Source organism: Epargyreus clarus, unplaced genomic scaffold (genome assembly GCF_041222505.1).
Source record: "Epargyreus clarus isolate Ecla_fem2 unplaced genomic scaffold, WU_Ecla_fem_2.2 ptg000008l, whole genome shotgun sequence".
Lineage (NCBI taxonomy): Eukaryota > Metazoa > Arthropoda > Insecta > Lepidoptera > Hesperiidae > Epargyreus > Epargyreus clarus.
The window spans coordinates 13873682-13896327 of NW_027332216.1; the positions used below are offsets into that span (position 1 = coordinate 13873682).

At 35.6% G+C, this 22646-nt stretch overlaps 1 protein-coding gene across 1 annotated transcript; it reads right to left on the minus strand.

The window, feature by feature from the left end:
* Positions 1-1644: 1644 nt before the first annotated feature.
* LOC140744521 (glutaminyl-peptide cyclotransferase) lies at positions 1645-20415 on the minus strand. The gene is made up of 5 exons (XM_073076148.1): positions 20174-20415; positions 13358-13688; positions 9073-9305; positions 6919-7144; positions 1645-2696 (listed from the first exon to the last, which is right to left on the minus strand). The coding sequence occupies exons 1-5, from the start codon at positions 20261-20263 to the stop codon at positions 2545-2547; spliced, it is 1032 nt and encodes a 343-aa protein (XP_072932249.1). The 5' UTR covers positions 20264-20415; the 3' UTR covers positions 1645-2544.
* Positions 20416-22646: the final 2231 nt, after the last annotated feature.

A 22646-nucleotide genomic window follows, 5' to 3' on the forward strand; every position in this document is an offset into this window, starting at 1 on the left:
ATACTTATGATAATATATCATTCTATATTATAAACGTAAAACAAACATTCAAAATCAAAATAAAAATATATCACCACAATCGTTGTAAACATTTTAATTTCACTCAACAATAATTTTATATTAATATATATTTATCATAATTATCTAATTCTAATGCTCATAATTCCGTTCCACATTTGTACATAATGTTTCATTTTAAGACGAAAAATACAATAATAATAATAAATAGTATTACAATATTATATATTTAAACTTCCACACAAATTCGTATACGTAATAAATATAGTTTTCAAGTAAACCTACCAACTGTAGGTTTATAGCTTATAATAAAATGTCATCATGTGTAAATAATTACATTAACTAATAATTGTAAAGCTGCACAAACACTTGTGACCGGTTATACAATGTATAAAAATCATGAGTATTATTTTGTATACATATTAAAGTCTGTTACTGTGCATATCAGAAACGCAGTGTATTTTTGAATTTCCATTTTATTAAACATAGTTAATTAGATCGCAATAGATAACGCATAGCTAAACTAGCGAGCTAAACATATTATAAGGCTATTTTCAAACAGCAAAAACACGTATCTGTTAACATTTACAATCGTAAATAGTTTTAAAGATGTGTGAAATTGTCTTAGTTAAAGTTAAGTCACTGTTGTATAGTTCTTAACATACACCATTTTGTAACATTCACATTAACTTACTATGTTAAGTACAGTTGTCCTCAATCTACAAGGCTAGTGCTCAGTGGCACAGTGGGGATAGTATATTATAGTACAGAGGTCGGCAACGTAAAGAGTGATATACTAAATTAAAAATCCATGGCGAGCGCCATCTTTTTTTTGACCAAACATAACGTAAGCGCGTCACAGTCGATGTTGTTTTTTTTTAATTGTTGTAGTACACCACCAGAACACAGCAGCGCTTAACACTGCTGTTATGAGGCGTGGCAGTTGTGCCGCCGGAATCGAACCACCTTGTTGTTTTACGTACAGTAGAAACTAAGAATTTTAAAATTTTCTTGTCTAAATTAATAATAGTTTAAGGGCGCACAGAACTTTATTGAAGGGCGCCGCATTGCCGACCTCTGGTGTAGTATATTATACTTGTCAGTATATATCAGTACATGTTACTAATAATAGTATAGTTGTAACATCTTGTTTCATAATCATACTAATAAATAAAATTTAAGTATTTCCGTTATTTTCAAAAACAAAACATTTCCTATATTTGATATTTTGGTATTCAATGATACCAACACATAATTATGTCTGTTTCTATAATCCAGTCTTATAAGCAGGGAAAATATTTTTTTATAAAGAGTTAATGAAGAGTTGGTACCTATGTATGCATCATCAGATTATTATCTCGCTTACATAACAATTGAACAACAACACAATCATTCATTTAAACATCAACATTATATATTTGAAATGTTGAATTCTGTTAACTCCTCAGTTTCGTCTTAGTTTTTGAACAAAACGGTGTTAGCACATCCAAATATTCAAAACTGATATTTCTAAATATAACTGCCATTATTTTTTATTGAAAATATAATACAGATGTATCAAATTCAAACTTTCTTTAACTTAAAATTCTACTAATTACAAATTGCTGTCATTTCGTTTTTTAAATTATCTTCAGAATACAAAGTCATACACCATTTTCCTGCTTTAAAACATGTTATTTTTGAGGCCATTTGTCTACTTATACATATTAAAATAACAATTACATTATCAACATTGTTTTAGCAACAGGCCATCAGGTCATACGTAAAATTTACTATCGATAAAACTCTTATTACAATAGGCATAAATACATTGATAACAATATTATAATTTAACTATAACATCATTTACACATTTACTAAGGAACAGTAATTGTAAGATACTCCGCAAAAATGCTGGAAATATCTTAAATCAGCTTTTAACAAGCACTACAGCATATAATTTTGACATCAATAAATGCATATAAGGGCGCGTTTATATTGACAAACATTGAACGTATTAGACGTGTATTTATCTATCATGACAAGGGTACTTAGATGCCGACAGACACATTGGTGGCCATACCATAAATAACATCACAAGAATTTCTTGGTTTTTAGATCCTTCCCCCGTTTTTGCCATAGTTGTCATATTTTGTGACGTAAGATTTTTGTAATTTTTAACATATAAATTATTAAATTTGATCAGCTGTTTCAAAACTATCTCTGTTTCAAACTAGTTAAAATTGCAGATATATTACGTTTTGAAATGTCACGCTACGAAATTTAGATCCCCCCTTGTCACATTATGTCACACTTCGTCGACCCCTTGTATAGAAAAAAATGTCTGACACGACATGTGTCTGGTACGCACAATGTCTGTAACACAAACGAGCCGTAATTTCAACAGTATACCTAATATATTTAGAATTTAGAACATGTTTCTCTCAACTTATCACTGCACTGTCACGTATAATATTCATCATCATTATAAGTCCCGAAGATCATATGCCGCTACACGACGTACACGGCGTGGAGGCGCCACCGTCGCTAGGGCTTCACGTGGAGGTACTCCGCGACGAATACACGGAATATCTTGTTCAGGTTCTCAATGGTGTTGAAGTCGAGCGCCGCCATGGTGTCGTGCTCCGTGTGCCACACCGACGGGAAGGGGTTCGGGATCACGTGTAGGATGTCCACGTCTGAAACGAACGAACAATATACTATGATACGATGCCATAGATTAGTAAAGATTACTCACTCCTAACAAGAAAATGTAACCAGTTTTGGCAATTGAAATTGTCACTGTCATTTTCGTGTTTGAAAAATATTAAAAAAAATAGTTTTTAAATAATTTACGAATAAAAGGATATTTCTTAGCACTTTTTCTTCGATTTCACGTTTTTGTACTACTTAACTGCGCATGTCGGCATTGTTCCGCATAAATTACACCATGACAGGTCTGTCAGCCGTATAAGCCATTTAATGGCTTCCTTCAATTACAAGGCGGTGAGATATATATACTTAACTATGTGTACGATGCAAATACGTTTAATGTATAAAGGTGGTAGACTCTGTGGTTCGACTCCGGTGGCACGATCGCCACATCTACTTCTGCCTAATAACAGCAGTGTTAAACGCTGCTGTATTGCGGTTTGAAGAGTGTCGTAAGGAAGACATACGTTTCCGAGGCATTCCAGATTAGTCCTCAGGGGTAGCGGCGCATCTGTGGTTGACCTCGGGTTGGACTCTGGAGTTGATTACAAATATCCATGGACGGCTGTAAGCACCAACCACCAGGTGGATTGCATACTCGTCTTCCACTCTAATATTATAAAAAACTCCGAAAAATACACTTATAAAGCATTCAAAAGCTGATGGATGGCCTTACTGAGTGTGTAATACGATTTTTTTGTAATTAAAAAAGTTGTCAAAGTGACAAATGTTTAGAAAATAAATAAACAAAATGTTAAATAATATGTTAAATAATGTTAAATAAATGCATTTAAGTTTAATGTTATTAAATTTAGCATGTACCATTTTAATCAGGTATAAAGTATATGAAAACTTATACGAAAAATAAACTCATAGTTACAATAATAACAGTGTAACGTCAAACCGTAAACCACTAAAGATAACGCGGTAAATATTATTGAAATTATAATACCTACATAGAAAAAGATTATTCTGTTCACAGAATACATAGTCATAAATTATCATTTTAGGGAATAACTTTGTTATTTCCTTGTTTCTTTAAACTGATGCAATCACGATATTCTGTGGCCGAAGTAAACAACTATTACGCACTAAATCATCTAATACGACTTATTATTATCATAAACAATTTATAACCTAAACTGATATAATTAAAAATAACTATATGATAAAACGTTTAAAATGTGATTTTATTATGTTAATTTTAGTAGACATATAATCTAAGAAGCGACTATTTCGAGGAGTGAACGGCTCTTCGCGGTTATTTCTATCAGACATACTTAACATGTATCATACTAGCTTACTTATACTTTTTATATTAAGACGGGCTATCTGGAGGAAAGTAGTATTTTTTTTTATTAAATATAGGACGAGCATGAAGTCCACCTGAGGGTGCGTGGCTACTGCCGCCCATGGACATCTGTAATCGTCCCAGACAAGATTAGTTATTCTTACCTGAGGTCGGCCATGGAACGCCTCGGAAAAGTATGTGTCCCTTACCACACCCTTCAAATCAGAACACAGCAGCGCTTAACACTGCTGTTATGAGGCAAAAATAGGCGTGGACTCCGGCGGCATCACTACCGCCGGAGTCGAACCACAAAGGGTTCTACCACCTTCTAAATCAGTTACCTTCACCGGACATTTGCAACCATTGGGATCTCCCATACATGCATACATACATCAGCTGCAGAGGAGAGCTCTTTATCACCTTTTTTGAAAACCCCAAGTTCATTTTACACCTTCTTTTTTGTTTTCGAGGGGGAAACCTTCAAAAGGCACCTGACGACGTGGGAGCGACGCCGGGTTATGTGGGATTTTTACCGCACTAAAACCCCCCCGGTGGCCGTCCTCAGCGCTTGGTGGAGAACTCCGGGATCTCCGATGGAACACAACCGGAGTCCTCCGAGCGCGATGCCCCAATCGGGCTCTTCCCTGGGGGAGCAGTTTACGCTCCTCCCACACACCTAGTGTTTACAACAGCATGCGGCCACACACACCGTCGTCCTTCCCGGGGTTACATGCTGGACGGTTCGAGCTCCCACTCTTGCCGCCCGCAACCCCAGAAGCCTCTTTTAGTCGCCTCATACGACAGGCAGGGGATACCGTAGCCCTATTCTAGTCCCGAGACTACAGGGACAAAGTTCATTTTACACCTAGCATGTTCTTGGCAAAACAACTGTTTAAAGTAACAATTAACACGGTTATAATCGAATTATCAGATTTTCCAATTACATGCAATGAAATTGAATTGTTATTTACATCAATACTAAATGTTCTGCTACCGTATCGCGTACTATATCACGATAAAAAAGCGTATTAAAAGCATGACGTATTTTACAATATAACTGTAGTCTATTATTATGCGGATTCCTATCAATAGTTTTATACCTAGGTACATTATAGTATGCTAATACTCGGGACATTAAAATGCAAATAACTTTGGGGAAATACGAAGGATGTTCAAGAGTACAATGCCAATGCAGTCCACCTGATGGGTGATCAATGCCGCTTATGGACATCTGTAAATAGGTTAAGAGCCCTCCTTGAGGGATGGCCTTACCACACCTTTCAAATCTGAACACAGCAACGCTCAATACTACTGCTATACGGCAAAAATAGATGTGGGCGTGGTCCCACTGGTGGTGGTTCATATTCCAAAGGATGAGAATAAAATAAGGGATTTTCAAAACGGAACCCCGAACTCTGAATGACATTTTTATCAATGAGTATGCTTGGATCACTTGATCAATAGAAACTATTTATACAATTAAATTTACATAGATAACTTTCGATGGCTAATAAAAGTGACTAACGCAAAATTCTTCAAAAAGACGGACTTTTTTGGTTTTCGATCGATAAATTTCAGACTTTAGAAGAAAGAGTGGAGAAAGTAATACCAACGGGCAGTGAATCTAAAAGATGGTCGAATGACATAAATACGTTTGTAAAGGCGTCGTATGTAAATATCTTTACGATGCAGTTATATAACATATATCAACAAGTGTAAGTTATAAATAGAAATACATAGGAAAACTTGATGACTTCGTGTTTTGCTTTGTATCGTCTGTCTGAATACGGATACATGTAATATTTCCGGTATTCGAAGTTATTTTTTATATATTAAAGTAACAAAAGAGGGTGCAGTCCGTCTGATAAGTGGCTACTGCCGCCCATGGACACCCATAATAAACCCTAGATAAGATAACAATCCTAACATGAGATCAACCAGTCGCTACCCTTGAAGACGTTGGAACGTCTCTTATAATTACCTATGTCTCCTTTACCACAACCTTTAAACGGGTAGCAGTGACCACTTATTATCAGATGGACTTTAAATTTGCTTATTTCCTACTTTAATACAAAAAACCTTAAATTTATGTCTGATAATAAACCGACTGATCTCAGTAAATTAGTGCACGTGGTAATAATAACAGGGTTATTACGGAACTCCTATCACCAACTAACAATAACAAGAATAAAATAATCAATACATATCTACACAAATAAGCCGAAGCCGGGAAAACGCCAAAAAATCCAATTCTACAATCAATCGTATTTCCCCGCCATTCATAATTTATGGCGCGTACAGCACAGATACATAATTTTTAATACAATTTGCGACTAGAACGTCATATCTGCACCAATAGGAATTTACGGGCAATTTCTAGCGACCTTTTGTCTAATTTGTGTACATATTCAATTAGTTGGTCTAGAATTGCCTGGAAATATTAATTTTAAGTGATCTACAGTCTATAAATTGTATGCATTCAAGAAGTGTAAAGCTTAATTTAGCCTAACAGTACTTACTTTGTATAAAGGCGACACTAAGTGCAAAGAAAAATATCGTCTAAATGCCTAAGAGAAAAATTGAAATTCATACGTTCATAAGTATCTTTGTAAATTAAACTTTTGTGTGTGCGCATATGTGCAGTTTGACGTGTATATGAATTATGAATGAATGTGCATTAATTATATAACAAAATATCCTGTTACATTAGCAGTATCAAACCTCCTACAATGAAATGAAAAATGAATTACTTATCATTCACTTGCATCGGAGGATTTTTGAAACATTACAACATGTATGTACGAGTGTGTTTTTGTACGTTTTTGTTCGTAGGTGAGTGCAGACATAACTGTGTGTATATAACGTTTTTTTGTGTGTTTGGGCGTGTGTGTGTATGTATAAAAACAAAAAGCACTCACTCCTCCTCAAGAAGGGTATGTGGTCGTCCTCGATGGAGGCGCTCGAGCTGAGCAGCCTGAAGTACGTCTGCTCGTTCTTGCCCTGCGAGTAGCCGCGCATGTGGCCGAGCTCCGCCAGCCGCTGCTCGGCGCTCGCCAGCCGGATGAACCACTTCTCCGTCGACGCGAAGTAGCTGTAGAAGATCGGGTCCGGGGTGCCCAGCAGGTCCAGCAGCACTAACACGTCCTGATAACATTCGTCCATTTTAATTCGAAGGAAAATGAAAATGTTCTCTTTATATGTACTTGTAAAATATTATCTGTTACCGTGGCTTCGCGCACAGTTTGGTGTCGGTGACAATTGTTTTTAGCTCGCCCTTAGGAACAGTACTTTTTCGGGCTAAACGGTACACTATGTCTTTTTCTAGACCCTGACAACGTTTACAAAATGTCATGCCAATTGGTTTAATAGATAAGCGCGATAGCGTAGCAAACAAACAAACAAATCACTATCACTCTTTCATATTAGTTAGGAGTTAGGAATAAGATGTTCACCTATAAGTCACATGAAATACGGAGCTATATAAACTTCTAGTTTAACAATATGAAGTATATAATCAAAAAAATAATATCATGGGAAAAACCACTAAAAGCAGATAGGTCATGAACTAGTAAAAAATGTGTGATAAACACCAGCAGTTTCGTAAACATAGCGATAAAACGTTTATTAGACAAAATGAACACATTCTTATCACTTCTTCCCAGCTGTCAGAGAAAATATATAATAATACGTGTATTGTTATAACAACGAGCTTATACACGCTGCTTTAGATATTAAATTATTATTTTTGTATGAACTTGGGCGCAACATTTTCTGTTTTCGTATCCTCTTCAATTCTACAGTCAGGCTTAAAGGTTTAATTCTACATAATAGATATTGTTATTTAGTAGTGTGACTATCTTTTGAATGATGGTAGAGTCAATATGGTTCAACAGGGGAGGCAGGCCCTAATTTTGGGAAGGGCAAGCGGGGCTGTTGCCCCGGGGACTCCGAAAGAGAGGGGCCCCCACAATATTAATAAGTTTCTTTTAAACAGTATTAAGTATGTGATTTTTAAAACAGTGTGAAAATAATTTTACTTTTTGAAAGCAATTTTTTAAAAGACTTGATAGTAAATAAAGAGCCTCCACTCCTTCGCTGCCCTAGGGCCTTTATGCCTCTAAATTCAACCCTCCGGGAAGGTACTACCACTACACCTATTTTTAGCTGGAAGCAGTTCTGCGTTTTACTAACATATTATAAATTAATGTTATAAAAATCTGAGAGATCGATAAATAGTATAAATATAAAAGATATACTGTCGTCATGTCATGTCATGTTAAGATATTACATTTTAGTTTGAAGAGTTTAGGAAGGTGTAGTCCGCGCCAAACTGCTAGTCCGCTCTGAAGTTGTTGCAGCAGGTGTAATTGTACAATTTGCTATAGCTATGCGTTTCATTTATATATTCAGAGCGAACTAGCAGTTTTACGCGGACTATACCTACGCTTACACAAGGCATTAAGACTCAACTCTTAAGGGATAGCAACCCACTTGAATATACCCATACCTGTGCGACGAAACAAGTTTATTTTTGAATGTAATTACAAACTTTTATGTTATGTTCATACATTCATCGTTACCACCAAACTATTATCATAAACATAGTTTTCCGGTTATTATTGCAAAACCGTGTCACCATTTCACAATACCACGGAACTAGTAAATTGTTGTAGATTACAAAAGGTTACAGACATATTGAATTATGTGATAATATGTATGTTTCGAGTTAATATACCTCGCAAAATATCCAAGGTGTTAACAATTTATTATATCAAATGCAAGTGACCCATTATTGTACACGAAAACATAAAATATTTCTATATTTATTCTACAAATATTAAACTCGAATATTAAAATGTTTAAAATTAAAAAATAATCCAAAAAATTAAGTCATTCTCATTGGTCCATTACTGAATTCAGCATTTCTTTAATAGCTCAATGATACCTTTTATATCAAACAATAGCAGTACTTAATGTAATAGGTGTGTCGGCGGTGCTACCTGAATCGAACCCAACAACAAATACAGCAAAATATAATGACGAATTCAGGTGAACAAGATTGATCAGCTTACCATTCTCTGAAGGTGATTGGCGCCATCCTTATACTCCGTTCCGTGCCATTGCTTCGCGAGATGCCGCGCGCCGTATATCGAGTCATTCGGTCCCCACTGCCTGAAGGCCTCCTCACCGTCGAAGAAAATGAACATGATGCTCAGGGAGTTCTGCTTCAACGGTTCAAGTAGACTGGACATCACTTTGGCGAGGTTGATCATCATCGCGCAAGGCACTGCTGAGTCGGTAGCACCTGGAAACATTGATTACGGTCAAACTGAGCTCTAGATCCAGGATAAGGCAGTTGAAACATCGCAGCAAAGTTTTCCGCCTATTACAAATACCAATTTTCGATATTTAATAGGTAAAAATGGATAGATTGATTATTCATAACTAATATTTGGGGATAATAGCTAATGGGTGATTAACCTAAAGAATACACAAGCCTCATAGACTTATTCCACTCAAAAGTATTGAAATCCGCAGAAAAAATATTTCCAGTGGGTTAGAAATTTAAACCCCGTTAAGAAAAGCATCTAGATTTAGATTTCTTTTCTGGGTCTGGTTGTTTGTTTATTCGTCTTTGTGTGTCCATGACACCCAAGGTAAACCTAGTGTGGGTCTGTACGCATAAAAACGATATTATTAATTAACCAATTATAATGCAAGGTTTAGACATGATGCATTGTATAAAGAATTATAGAATTATTAAGCAAGAAAAACCGGATTCGTATAATTTTCAATTCCAATAGGCACTTTATTGTACAAACCCCACAATCGTAGGTAATAAGAAACCTTAATTAATATATTCCAGGAAATTGGAAACTTGATGATATCAGAGGAATTCAGAAAAACGAATGTATATTAATTTGGAATTGGGCAATACCCATTCGAACAGGAAAATCGTTAAGTGGCAATCACAAGTGGTGAGTTACTAATAAACATATTTTTCATAAAACGAACATAGCTTTTGTTGTCGATCAACAAAGTGGAAGATCTGGCGCGGACGGCAGCTGGATGGGTGCCCGTCAGTACCTAAATGAACCCCGCCTTTTTGTTAAACCATCACTCTTGATTGTTTACTTAGTTGTCAAACCTTGTCAAAGGTCGCATAGGCAATTTGACAATGGCCAACACGTATCATCACACAGACCAACCACTAAAAGAACCTTTCCCCAACTACGATAGAGAACAGCTTCGTAGCGTATGTTTGCTGTGAAACATAAAAATGGTTTCTGACAACTATAATTCAGTGAAAATCCCATTAACATTTGTGTTAAACCGCTAAGATCGCTAAGAATGTTTCAAAATGCAGTGTTTCAACGAATTGTTCCATTAGACAAAGTTTTTAGACTGGGTGTCACTTGAATATGAATGACTGATGACGAATGACGGCTGACGTAATGTATGACGGCTATGAATATAAAGCACTAGCAGAACCCGCGGCTTCGCCCGCGTAAAAATTATGATATGACATACAAATAATTGTAATCGTAAATTTGTACTTTTAACAATTTTAACGATAAAGTAGCATTAATATTTAATTAATAAAAGCTTTTTTTTCATCACTGTGTACCTAAATTAATCAAGCTTTCTTCAGAAACATACACTAAAACTCTAATTAGTGGACTGTAATGAAACTTTCTTTAAAATATAAGTTTCATGTAGGATACAATAATTATTATTTACACTATTCCATAGGAACCGTCCATGTTATTTGGGGCCTCACATACATTGGTTCTTTCTAGGGTCTCTGACTGAGCGGTTAGAGCTCCCATTCTTGCCGCCCGCAACTCCAGAAGTCCCCCTTTAGTCTCGTACGACAGGCAGGGGATACTGTAGCCCTGTTCTAGCCCAAAATTTTAATCCAAGGTCTATGTGTCTAGCACATTACCATCACTAATCCACGCATAACCACCACCATAACCACCGATTCCCGTATACATACATATAACACTTCTTTTACCTCCTTAGTAGAATTTCAAAAACATTCCTATGTACATATGCATCAATAAATACTTTATCAGCAAATTTCTGAAAGCTAGTATTCAACACCAGCGGTCGGCAACCCGACACCCACGGGTGGTGTGTGGCCCGCGACTTTCCCTTGTGGCCCGCGGGTATGCGCGTTACTAATAATTGGGCAAGTGCAAGTCAAACCCGCACCTGGAGGGTTCCGTACAACCAAAATTTTCATTTTTTTTAAATTTCTAGTATTTAATATTGCAACAGCCATTAAAGTACACACATTGTGAAAATTTGAACTGTCTACCTCTTACGGTTCAAAAGTTAGTTGGAAAAATATTGAATAGCAGTTTGTTATATGGGGACCCCTTTTTATTTTCAACTTTTTTATCTTTAGTATGTGTTGTTATAGCGGCCACCTTTATACATCCTCTGTAAGAATTCAAATGTCTATCTATTACGGTTCCAGAGATAGAGCCCTGTGACACACGGACAGACGGACAGACAGCGAAGTCTTAGTAATAGGGTTCCGTTTTTATCCTTTAGGTACGGAACCCTAAAAAACCGCTGTTCTGCACTTCAGCACGCGCAATACATTCCCATGTTAAAAATATATGTTACGACGGCCCGTGGAATTTCGCCCTACACTATACTTCTCTGCACTCTGTTATTTTTCCAGACACGCCAAAGAAAGTAACTTCAATAACGGTTTTCATAGAAACTTTCTTTACTTATAGTATCCTAATGGGGTTGTCATCCTTGTAATCCTAATTATTGAGTTGGTAAAAACGCTGAAACAGATGTGTAAACAGAAAGGCATAATGCATACACCCTTTTATACCCGTCTTAAGGGTTGATCTAAAAAAAAACAGTGGCTTAGATGCTTAATTGAGTCCAATGATATTTTTTCATAGTGGTTGCTTCCAAATTAACGGATTATAAAATAAAGTTCCAACCCCTATTGTTAAATAGGGGTTGGAACTTAAGGACCTTAGGGGTTGATTTTCAAAAAATGGAAAAATAAGTGATATATTATTATTTACAACCAGAAAGCAAAATACCAATTTTCATAGACTTTGTAGTTTCTACCCCTATTATATCATATTAAGGGTGGATTTTCCATAAACGTTGTTAAAGAAGATCTATTATTTTGTACCAGAAAGCTAAAACCTATTTTTATAGTCCTTGTTTCCAAATAAAAGGATTTTAAAATAAAATTCCATCCCCTATTAAACAACCTTAAGGGTTGATTTTCAAAAAACAGAAACCCAAATAACAATTTTCATAGACTTTGCTTAAAAATATGCGGATTTCTAAACGAAGTTTCCACCCCTATTTTACGTTCTTAAGGGTAGATTTTCCATAAACGGTGTTAAAGAAGCTCTATTATTTCGAACCAGAAAGCTAAATGCTATTTTTACAATCCTTGTTTCCAAATTAACGGATTTTAAAATTAAGTTCTATTCCCTATTAATCGAACTTAAGGGTTGATTTTCCAAAAATAGTGAAATAGGTGTTTAATTATTTTCTATCGAAGACCCAAATACCGATTTTCAAACAGTTTACATCAAAACTGGAGGACTTTCATACAAACTTACAACCCTTATTTAACCCACATAAGGGTTGATTTTCCAAAAACGGTAGAATCAAAGTTCCACTATATTTAACCAGTAAGGTAATGTCTAAGTTTCGTAGTGCCAGCTTTCAAATTGGCAAATTTTAAAAGAAGCTGTCAACCCCTATTTTACCAACTTAAGGGTTGATTTTCCAAAAATTATGAAATAGGTATTTAACTATTTTATATCGAAAACCCAAATACCGATTTTCATAGAGATTAGATCAAAACTGGGGGATTTTCATACAAACTTACACCCCTTATTTCACCCACATAAGGGTTGATTTTCCAAAAACGGTAGAACTAAAGTTCTTTTATATCTAACCAGTAAAGCAATGGCTAACTTTCATAGTGCTGGCTTTCAAAATGACAAAATTGAAAATAAGCTGTCAACCCCTATTTAACCACCTTTAGGGATGATTTTGGAAAAACCCTTAGATTAGATTTTTATTACTTTAAATCAGAAAGCTAAATACCAATTTTCATCCAGTTTGCATTAAAACTGACGGACTTTCATACTAAGTTTCAACCCCTATTTAACCCCCTTAACGGTGGAATATCAAAAAATCGGTTCTTAGTGCGCATCTACGTTATAAAATGAAGCTATATTCCAAATTTCATGATTCGAGCTTCAGTAGTTTAGCCAAAACCTTGATTAATACGTTTTGAACGTGAGTATCTTTTCGCTTTTATATATATAGATTTATTACACACTGAACACTCACCAACGAAGACATGTTCCCTCGTATACTTGCTGTCATAGTGGCACGCGAGCACCAAGTACCTATCCGCGTTAGGATTTAACTTAGCGACGATGTTCCTGAAGTTGAGGGTACCGAACACTGGAGTACGATCCGCGAACACGTCTTCTGTCACGTCCCAGCCGAGATCTCGCATCTGCTTCACTATGTAGTTCCCCACCTTCTCATGGTTGGGCGTCCCCACAACCCTCGGTATTAGGATCTCCTCGAGAACAGCTCTAAAATGCTGCTCATCGCTCAATTTGGCTAAATCTCTCACATTCTTGTCTGTCAACTCGTCAGCTTCGTGGAATTTCTGGAGGGAGAAAATTTTCGTGTTAATACATAATGTCTATATTATTGACATGACCACACAATACATATCGAAATACACTTAGGTATACCTTAAATACACGTATTTTTTACCCAACTTCGGAGAGTAATGTACCATTCTTGGCCACGCCCTACAGATCAAAAGACTTGTCGGATTTGAACATATGAGGTGTGGTTATAACCATCTAGAATCATAATTGTGATAGTGACATAGGTTTTCCCTTTACAGTAAATTAATTTTAAGCAGTCGGGTTTTTTCTTAGGAAATCTCTAAACTTTCAATTTATTTTTATTTATTTCGGGTTTTTGTTTTTATTTAATAACTAGCTGACCCAGCAAACGTTGTGTTGTCATATAAATAAAAACATGTTAAGGGTGAACAACCCTTATCACTTAGGGGTATGATAAATAGATAGTAGCCGATTCTCAGACCTACTAATTTGGTGAAAATCGGTAAAGCCGTTTCGGAGGATTACGGTAACTAACATTGTGACACGAGAATTTTATATATAAGATTACTTGTTTAATTAAATTTAAGTATCAAACTGCAGTTTTCCTACATAGGTTACCATACTCTTTGCTGCAGTTCATCTGTAATTAACTTTAAACAACCGTCAAATACGAGCTCTAAAGTCACACTTAGATAAATTGCTCGTAAAGTGGGTACCAATGTTGTGTAGTGAAGTTTTCTGTTATTTGAAGGCATACTACGCATTTATGACAGACTAGCTGACCCGGCAAACTTTGTACCGCCTCAAAATTAATTTATCAAATATATTTCATATAAAATATAGCCTATGTTACTCGTAGATAATGTAGCTTTCGAATGGTGAAAGAATTTTTAAAATCGGTCCAGTAGTTTTTGAGCCTATTCATTACAATCAAACAAACAAACTAAGTTTTCCTCTTTATAATATTATTATTATAGTATATAGTGTAGACGACAGACCTCGAGTAGGGCTCCACTCCTTGGGCTAGATACAAACGTCCATGACACTGTGACCTCTTATCTGGTGCAGTACGTGCTCGTTTGTACTTCTATTACATAATACATTCGAAAGTATTTTCTCAATACCTTTCACGATATATAAGCACAATATTCTCAGAATTTAACTACCTGTTGTGATAACTGTATTAAAAATACTCATACCAATGGAATAATAAAGTTGATAAGTAATACTTTATGATTCATGATTCAATTGAAATTCAGTCATTCAATCAAACAGCTAGGCAAATGACTTGGATCGGTAACGTTTAAGTCCATAATTAAACGAGTAATTAAACTAGTTGGCTGCGACATATTATTATATTCCCTTATTTATAAGGGAATATAATTGTGCTAAAATGTAAAATAATATTTTACTGAATAGATGTGTTATTTCTTACGTCGCTTCTTCACCATGAACGAAACACCTTGCGAAACGGTGATAGGATTTTGACTTTTAAAAGGTTTCTTTTAAGATAAACTACATTGAATTAAATTTTTAATGAGGTGTAAATATACTATTCCTAAGAGCAAAGGGGGCTGTGCTCAATGCGCCAACATAAGAAGGCCCCCGAAAGTCAATATGTTCGACATGACGACACACGATTTACATTCAACATTACTAAATTGTTGATCATTCACTGGTCAGGTTTTAATTTTTCGTTACATTATTTCTACCCCCAAGGTCCCCAAATTCTTACGTGCCTAGGGACCCAAGTTTAAGTTATTTCCACCCTGAATGACGTATTCTTTTAATTAATTACGCGTTGCGAATTACCAGGATTCTTATCTAGAGTCAGTCCAAAGAATCGATAACAAAATCTAAAGTGAATTAAAATTATTGATTGAATAACTGAATTAAATTTGAATATCTAATGTACCTTATAGACCACGTACCAATCTGTTGCAATATATTGTAATCAAATAAATTATGGTGTCTGTTTTTTAATATCAAAATAACGTCTTTTTACAGCATATTAAAAATATACATAAAAAGATGATAAAACAAAAGACGATTATTTTGTGTGTCTGTCCATTTGTTCAGGATAATCTCCGTAACGGCTGAACCGATTTTGTAAAGACTTTCAGTGGCAGTAAGCTGATATTTTAGGAGTAACATCGGCTACTATTATTTTAGAAAAAATCATATGGGCATCTACAAAAAATTATAACTTAGGAAATTTTCCGACTATTTGCGCTTATAAATATGGGTAAAACCGTGGTCACAACTTGTTAAACATATTATCACGGCATGACAATCAGTCGTTGGTTGAAGCGCTGAATAAATAATTGGTTATAGACACCAACTTAATTCTATACAAGGCCGCTAGACGTATACAAACTGATATACGATTATAAAAACGATCTGGATACAATAGCGCCGATTTTCCGAGTTCCGGGTTTGGTTTTTTTTTTTAAATTCGAACCTGACGATAAAGCAGACGTGCTACCTGATGGAAAGTAGTTAACGTCGCCTATGGACATTTGCAACACCAGACGAGTCGCCAATGCATCGCCGGCTTTGAAGGAGAGCTCATTTTTGCACCTTTTTTGAAGAGCCCCATGTCATAGCGCTCCGGGAATACCTCAGAAGGAAGTTCATTCCACATCTTGCACGTCCGTGGCAAGAACGTCCGTGCAAGCCGAACCGCGGAGGACCGCCAGGACTAGGTGTTTGGTCAGGCAACTTAATTGTGAAGCATCTTTAGTCAGGGTCATTTTGTGCCTTTTGAAACTAGAAACCAGGCTCAGTCAAACTAAGAACCTGTCTTATAACAGCAGTGATTGTACTGTTAATGTTAATCAGTCTTAGTACGAAGCCTGCACTATAACATAAGGCATTCGATCTTCGCGACTATGCCTAATCTGGTAGTGTCACACCTCTAGCGGCCTAAAGGGGCGGTCCGCCCCGGGCCTCCGATCCTCAGGGGCCCAAACACAGTAGCTAAAATAGGTCGTCTAAACCAAATAATCTATGAAATGTGATACTTAGCGAAAAAAAGGGTCACCGAATCACATGCGAATAATTCTACGACACATTTGTCATTTTGTAAAATCAAATGAACATTACACTTTTGGGGGCATCCATTTTACGTTACGCCCCGGGTCTCCGATGAGCTTAGTCCGCCACTGTGTCACATTCGCTTATAGGGAAATATACCAAAGGTTAGAGCCAGTATGATACGATCAGGGAGGTTTCACCACCTTTTTCTAGTGTAAGACAATTCTTGCGTTTCGAAAGCCGGTTGACACAGGAGTAACAAAGCATCTGTGATTGGCATCAGGCACCTACAACCGATGTTTTACATGGAGTTGGTTACGGATATCCATTAGGCAGCAGCAACCACTGACCATTAGGTGACTGACTGACTGACTTGACGCTCGCTTTCATCTTCATCTAAAAAAAATGTACAAACATAGATGTCTAACAAGCACAGGCAGCAGATAGCTAAGTATTAATCAGATAGTTAAGTCTCTCGAATTATTCAGTTACGTTACGTACCCCCGAAAGCCACATGACGCGTGAACACCACTTTTAGCCAACGTATATGCACATTTAATTTTGTTGGCTAAATATGCTAATTGTAAACGGTTCGCATATGTTAATAGTTTAAATTATTTGACTAACGGTTCACTATTGCCCTTAAAAGCAGTACATCACTATTGGACAACTATTAAAATATATCCAGTCTTAGTTAAGACTTAGTAGCGCACTTTGAACCTTGTAAAGTGAAAGTGCTAACGTAAATCATAAGGATACTACCGGTAAGCGTCAGTTCAATGTCGTTAGAAGCTGCACAATTAACAACAGAATATAGGAACACTATATGCGAGTAAAAGAACCTATTACTAATTATTTTGAGGGTCAATTTACAGGGTATTGGCAATTTCATTGATCGATTAAAGTTAAAAGTTATTATTTTTTTGCTGTCGTTTTTTTTGTTGGAAATCTTCAAAAAGTACCTGAGATCGTGGGAGCGACGCCGGGTTATGTGGCGGCGATCCTCGGCGTTTGATAGAGAACTCCGGGATCTCCAACGGAACACAACCGGAGTCCTCCTAACGCAAAGTAATTTACGCTCCTCCCACATCCTCTGGTGACTACACCGATATGCTACCACACAAATCGGTGTCCTTCCCGGGATCGCTTGCTGGACAGTTTGAGCTCCCACTCATGCCGCCCGCAACCCCGGAAACCAGTTTTAGTCGCCTCTTACGACAGACAGGAGATATCATAGCCCTTCTGGTCCCGGTACTACAGGGACAAAACCCCAGACCCAGGACAGATATATAAATTCATCATTCCAATATCTGCTGAGAATCGAACCCGGAAAACTATGCGCGTCAGACCGGTATGGTAACCTCTCCGCCATGCGGGTCATCCAATTAAAGTAAAGTTTGAAAAGTAAGCCTTTAATCAGTGTCCTTGCTCAGACAGTTCTACGACTATATTAAACCACTGCAGAAGTCACTGAATCAGAACTCCAACAGTTTTAAAGTGAATTACGAATTAAGCTTTCTCTCATAAATCCATTTAAATTAATTGGATTTCACAGGGATATTAAAAAAGGGGCCAATCACATTAGCAAACAAAATCAATAATATTTAAATCAATCAATCAATAAAATCAAATCAGATAAATCACTGTTGTACTTTGGGGACTCAACTGGAATATTTTCAGTATTTATTTATATTTCAGTAAGTATTTTCATCTACACATCCTACAAGCCTAATCACAGGAATTACCTCACTTTCAATCATTTAAATGCCTACTGTTAGACATGTCCCTCTTCATAAAAGGGGGCAGCCAAAGCTTACTCCACCATGCTCCGGGGCAGGTTGATGAAGTACATGTATGTAACATAGAAATATGCTATCAGCCTTAAAGTTACCCTATTTTTAAAATTACCCTACTTCCCTACAAAAATAAGTTTTATGATAGTAATCACTAATAGTGTCCACCCTTAGATATGTGTATTAGTAATCACATTATAACTATTTAGGAAGATACTGCTAAAGTAATCTCCACCAGAAATTTGCATTGCATTTCAAGGTTGACCGCACAAAATAGGGAAATAACACTGTGATGTGATTTCTGAAATATTAATCACTGTTTCAACAGATTGTAATGTAAAGATTGTAAGGGTAAAACCAAGTTGAGTTCCAATTTCCATATAAAATAGGCTTAATGACAGTGGAAATACTACATATTACTACTAAATTATACATAAATGTTAGAATATTATTATGGGTTTATCCAAATATGTTTAATTATACTAGCTGACCGGGCAAACATGTTCCCATATAAATAAAAAAGAGTTAAGGGTGAACAACCCTTATCAGGTAGAGGTATGAAAAATAGATAGTAGCCGATTCTCAGACCTACTGAATATGCATATAAAATTTGGTGACTAACATTATGGCGCAAGAATTTTATATAATATATAATAAGAATTTTATATAAGAATTTTATATATATCAACATGCATTAATGCCTAAAGTATTATCAAATCAGATTGACAAAGTGCAAAGATATAAGGTTGATATATTATTGTTATCTTAACCTGTCAATCTGACTACTGTTCCTTATTCAGCCATTTTCAAAATTCTATATTCTAATATTAAAATTAGCACCTTGGCTAACTAAAAACTTACCGATAATATTCGATTTTTTTATGAGATGTATATTTTGTAGATGTATCATATGAGTATACAGTAACCTGATGGTATGTAGTCACCATTGCCTACGGACATATGTAATCACTTCCATGTCGAACAGGAATTATATGCACATCTGTGACCATATAGACCATGTGACCATATAGTCCATAAACTCCATATAGAACTGACAACCTAAGCCTATCTCTGATGCATTACCGTTCCTGAAGACTAAGTTGGTCGACTACTTTGTAAGTCAGTACTATTCTACTGTTTGAGGCTGTATTCATATTTAGCACAATAAATACTAATATTCTGTTTTTTGTACTGGAAATATGAAGTATTTTTCATTGTTCCAGTACAAAAAACAGATTATTGCTTTACAGAGTGTTTATAATTTATAAGCAGGCTTCTGTGTCCATTATACTGGTAAAAAAACTAAGGCTATCAGTTATGTATCCAAAGCTTTAACTTTTAAATTACATTCTTCGTAAATCTAGAAAGGTCAGTACCAAGTACGAAACTGTAGTAAAACTAATATTGTAATATGTAATGATACAGACTTTACTTCACTAACTTTTTACAACATATAATATTGTATTAATAAAAAACTGTAGTCATCTAAGAGCGTAAATTATAAAACAGGTATCATGATGTTAGTATTTCGATAAAGTTTCAAAAGAATTAAACTCTATAAGTAACAGCACAAATCAATTTTTACACTAGACGTAATAATTTACATGTAATAATTTACATGTAAATGTAGCTTAAAATGAAGTGTGAAAGTACGCGAGTATTGTACGAAGTTTTTAAACTTATCTTACCTTTTCTTCGTAAAATTTCAAGGGCTTGTCCGAATCTACGAATGTTAAACTATACGCTACGAGCACTAAACATGTGATCACTTTAGCCATATTTTTCACTTATGAACGGGACTTATATTAGTTTGTTAGAAAAAACAAAACTTAACAAAACATATGTTAGATTACGTCCGTCTTATCGGCAGCACGATACGAGTGGCTTTACCCTCTCCAAAATCCAACTCATTCATTTTTACGTCCGCTCGCAACCCACCCCTCTCCACCCCTTGACTCCGTCACGCACACGAACATGACAGTTATCTTGGTATTGCCAGTTACACATAATAAATTGCAACAAATTAATTATAATATCCATGAAATAATACAAAAAATATTATATCTCAAGAATTTACCACGCTGTTGCTTGGTATTGGGTGAGGATTTTTTTGGTAATACATATCATCACTTTTATTATTTGAAAGAAATAAACTTGTATTATTTGTTTATTTTATTTTACAAAATTTTCACAAAATATTAATCATAAAAAGGTTAACTGAATTAGTTAATGCAAAATAATTAAATCAAATTAATGATTTACTATTAAATAGCTTTTAAATAGGGTAAATACTAGTAATATGGTAACACTAATTTCAAAGATCATGCAACATGTAGATAATTGAGAACCAAAATCCAAGTATATACATTAAATTTTTATTACTAACAATGCCATACATTTTAGCTGCCTTAATTAACCTAAATAATCGTAAGTATTTGTCAAACTCAAAAACTTTACCATTTGTAACGTTTACTTTTGATGCATTTACATATAGTATAACGGACTATACAGCATTATCCTTATTTCTTGTCATCTTGTGTGTTATAGTTGCAGTAAGATATTGAAATAGTTGTATAATTGAAATTAATTCGACCATATCATTTTGAACTACTGCCGTGTTATGTAGTTTTAATCTTTGACTTTGCGTGACGTCAATGGTCGAGCGTGACGCTTGTTCGGAATGGGGATTACTCGTTTTTCCGCAATGTATTTCGTTGTCAAATATTTACGCTGTGAAAATAGGGTTGAAAATTGACCGGGTTTAATTTAGAACTTCATAACGTAGGAGCTTTTCTCGGGAGCTTTTTAATATTCTTTCAAGGAGAAAGTTGCGTGGAAAAAATATTATTACCGTCCTCTCAAAGGACGCAAGTTGTTTATACAAGATGCAAATAAGAAACTTAATAACAGGAGAAAAATATGAACCTGGAATACATAATGTAAACGTTATATTGAGTAGTTATCGGCACCTTATACTTAGGTACATTAATATGGGTACAAATGAGCATAGAGTTTAACTGATGGCAGGGAAGTGGAATATACTGCTCATAGACTTATAATCAATCCTAGATAGCATAAAAGCTACTGCAAATCATTGACTTGAAGCCAATGATAGATGCTTCACTTCTCTTACAGCTGTGTTATAATGCCTCTTATAAATTTCTCGCCATTACCACGTTCTTTATTGACACTGAAGTTATAAATCAACAGTTGGTATAATTCTGGGTCGTGGAACCCTTCGTAGCTAGACCAGACACAGAGGCATCAAAGCTACAATTAATTTACCTTTAAAACAATGAATACTGTTAAATGCTGCTTATAAAGACGTATTTATTAATTTATTGAAAACGTTACATTTTGGCATATTTTACTGTGAAACGCACGTTTTATCATAATATTATAGCACCGATTGCATAATTTAAAGGTGGTAGAACCCTTTGTGGTTCGACTCCACCGCCACACCTATTTCTACCTAATAACAGCAGTGTTAGGCGCTGCTGTGTTCAGTCTCTACATACTCTATGGTCTCTACATACACAACGAACACTACAATCTAATCCTGTCTGGGGTTGATTACAGATGTCCATGGGCGGCAGTAGCCACTTACCATCAGGTGGACTGCATACTCGTCTGCTACTCCTATATTATAAAAAAAATCAAGAGTATTGCATACAGATTTACCTCCTCAGTATATAATAACTTTACATCAGATGGACTGTATTGAAGTGCTACTTCTATCAAGTAGGCGCTTCTATACCTACTATAGGCTTATATATAGCCTATCTATAGGCTACTTCTATCAAAAATTAAAAAGGTCCTTGAGTTTAAACCTGATGTGAAATAAAGTCCTATATTTATATTATATACATTGCGAAAAATCGTTACAAATACGTAACAACCTTTTACAGTGTTCAAGGTATTCTGAGGTTTTACCCTACACCTACGGTTACATCAAAAATAGCTCCTACTTCAGGCGTCTACCCCTTCTTCCGTCATGAAATGCTGTAAATTATTAAACATAGAATAAACACCTACACTGCCCACACTGCCACTGCCCACACACGTCATATAGCGTAAGTTTTAAGATGGTCTTACGTAGGTTATCTTTAGCCAAGTCAGAAGTCAAAGCACCTTTGCCCTTTCCAAATAAAAGTTCTAAAA

Bases quoted from the DNA above. Each gene is read 5' to 3' on its own strand.
- LOC140744521 (XM_073076148.1), bottom strand. From the start codon at position 20,263: ATGGCTAAAGTGATCACATGTTTAGTGCTCGTAGCGTATAGTTTAACA. The intron at 13,689-20,173 runs GTAAGATAAGTT...TTCTCCCTCCAG, and splicing joins TGAAATTTTACGAAGAAAAG to AAATTCCACGAAGCTGACGA. The intron at 2,697-6,918 runs GTGAGTGCTTTT...CGTTCGTTTCAG, and splicing joins CATACCCTTCTTGAGGAGGA to ACGTGGACATCCTACACGTG.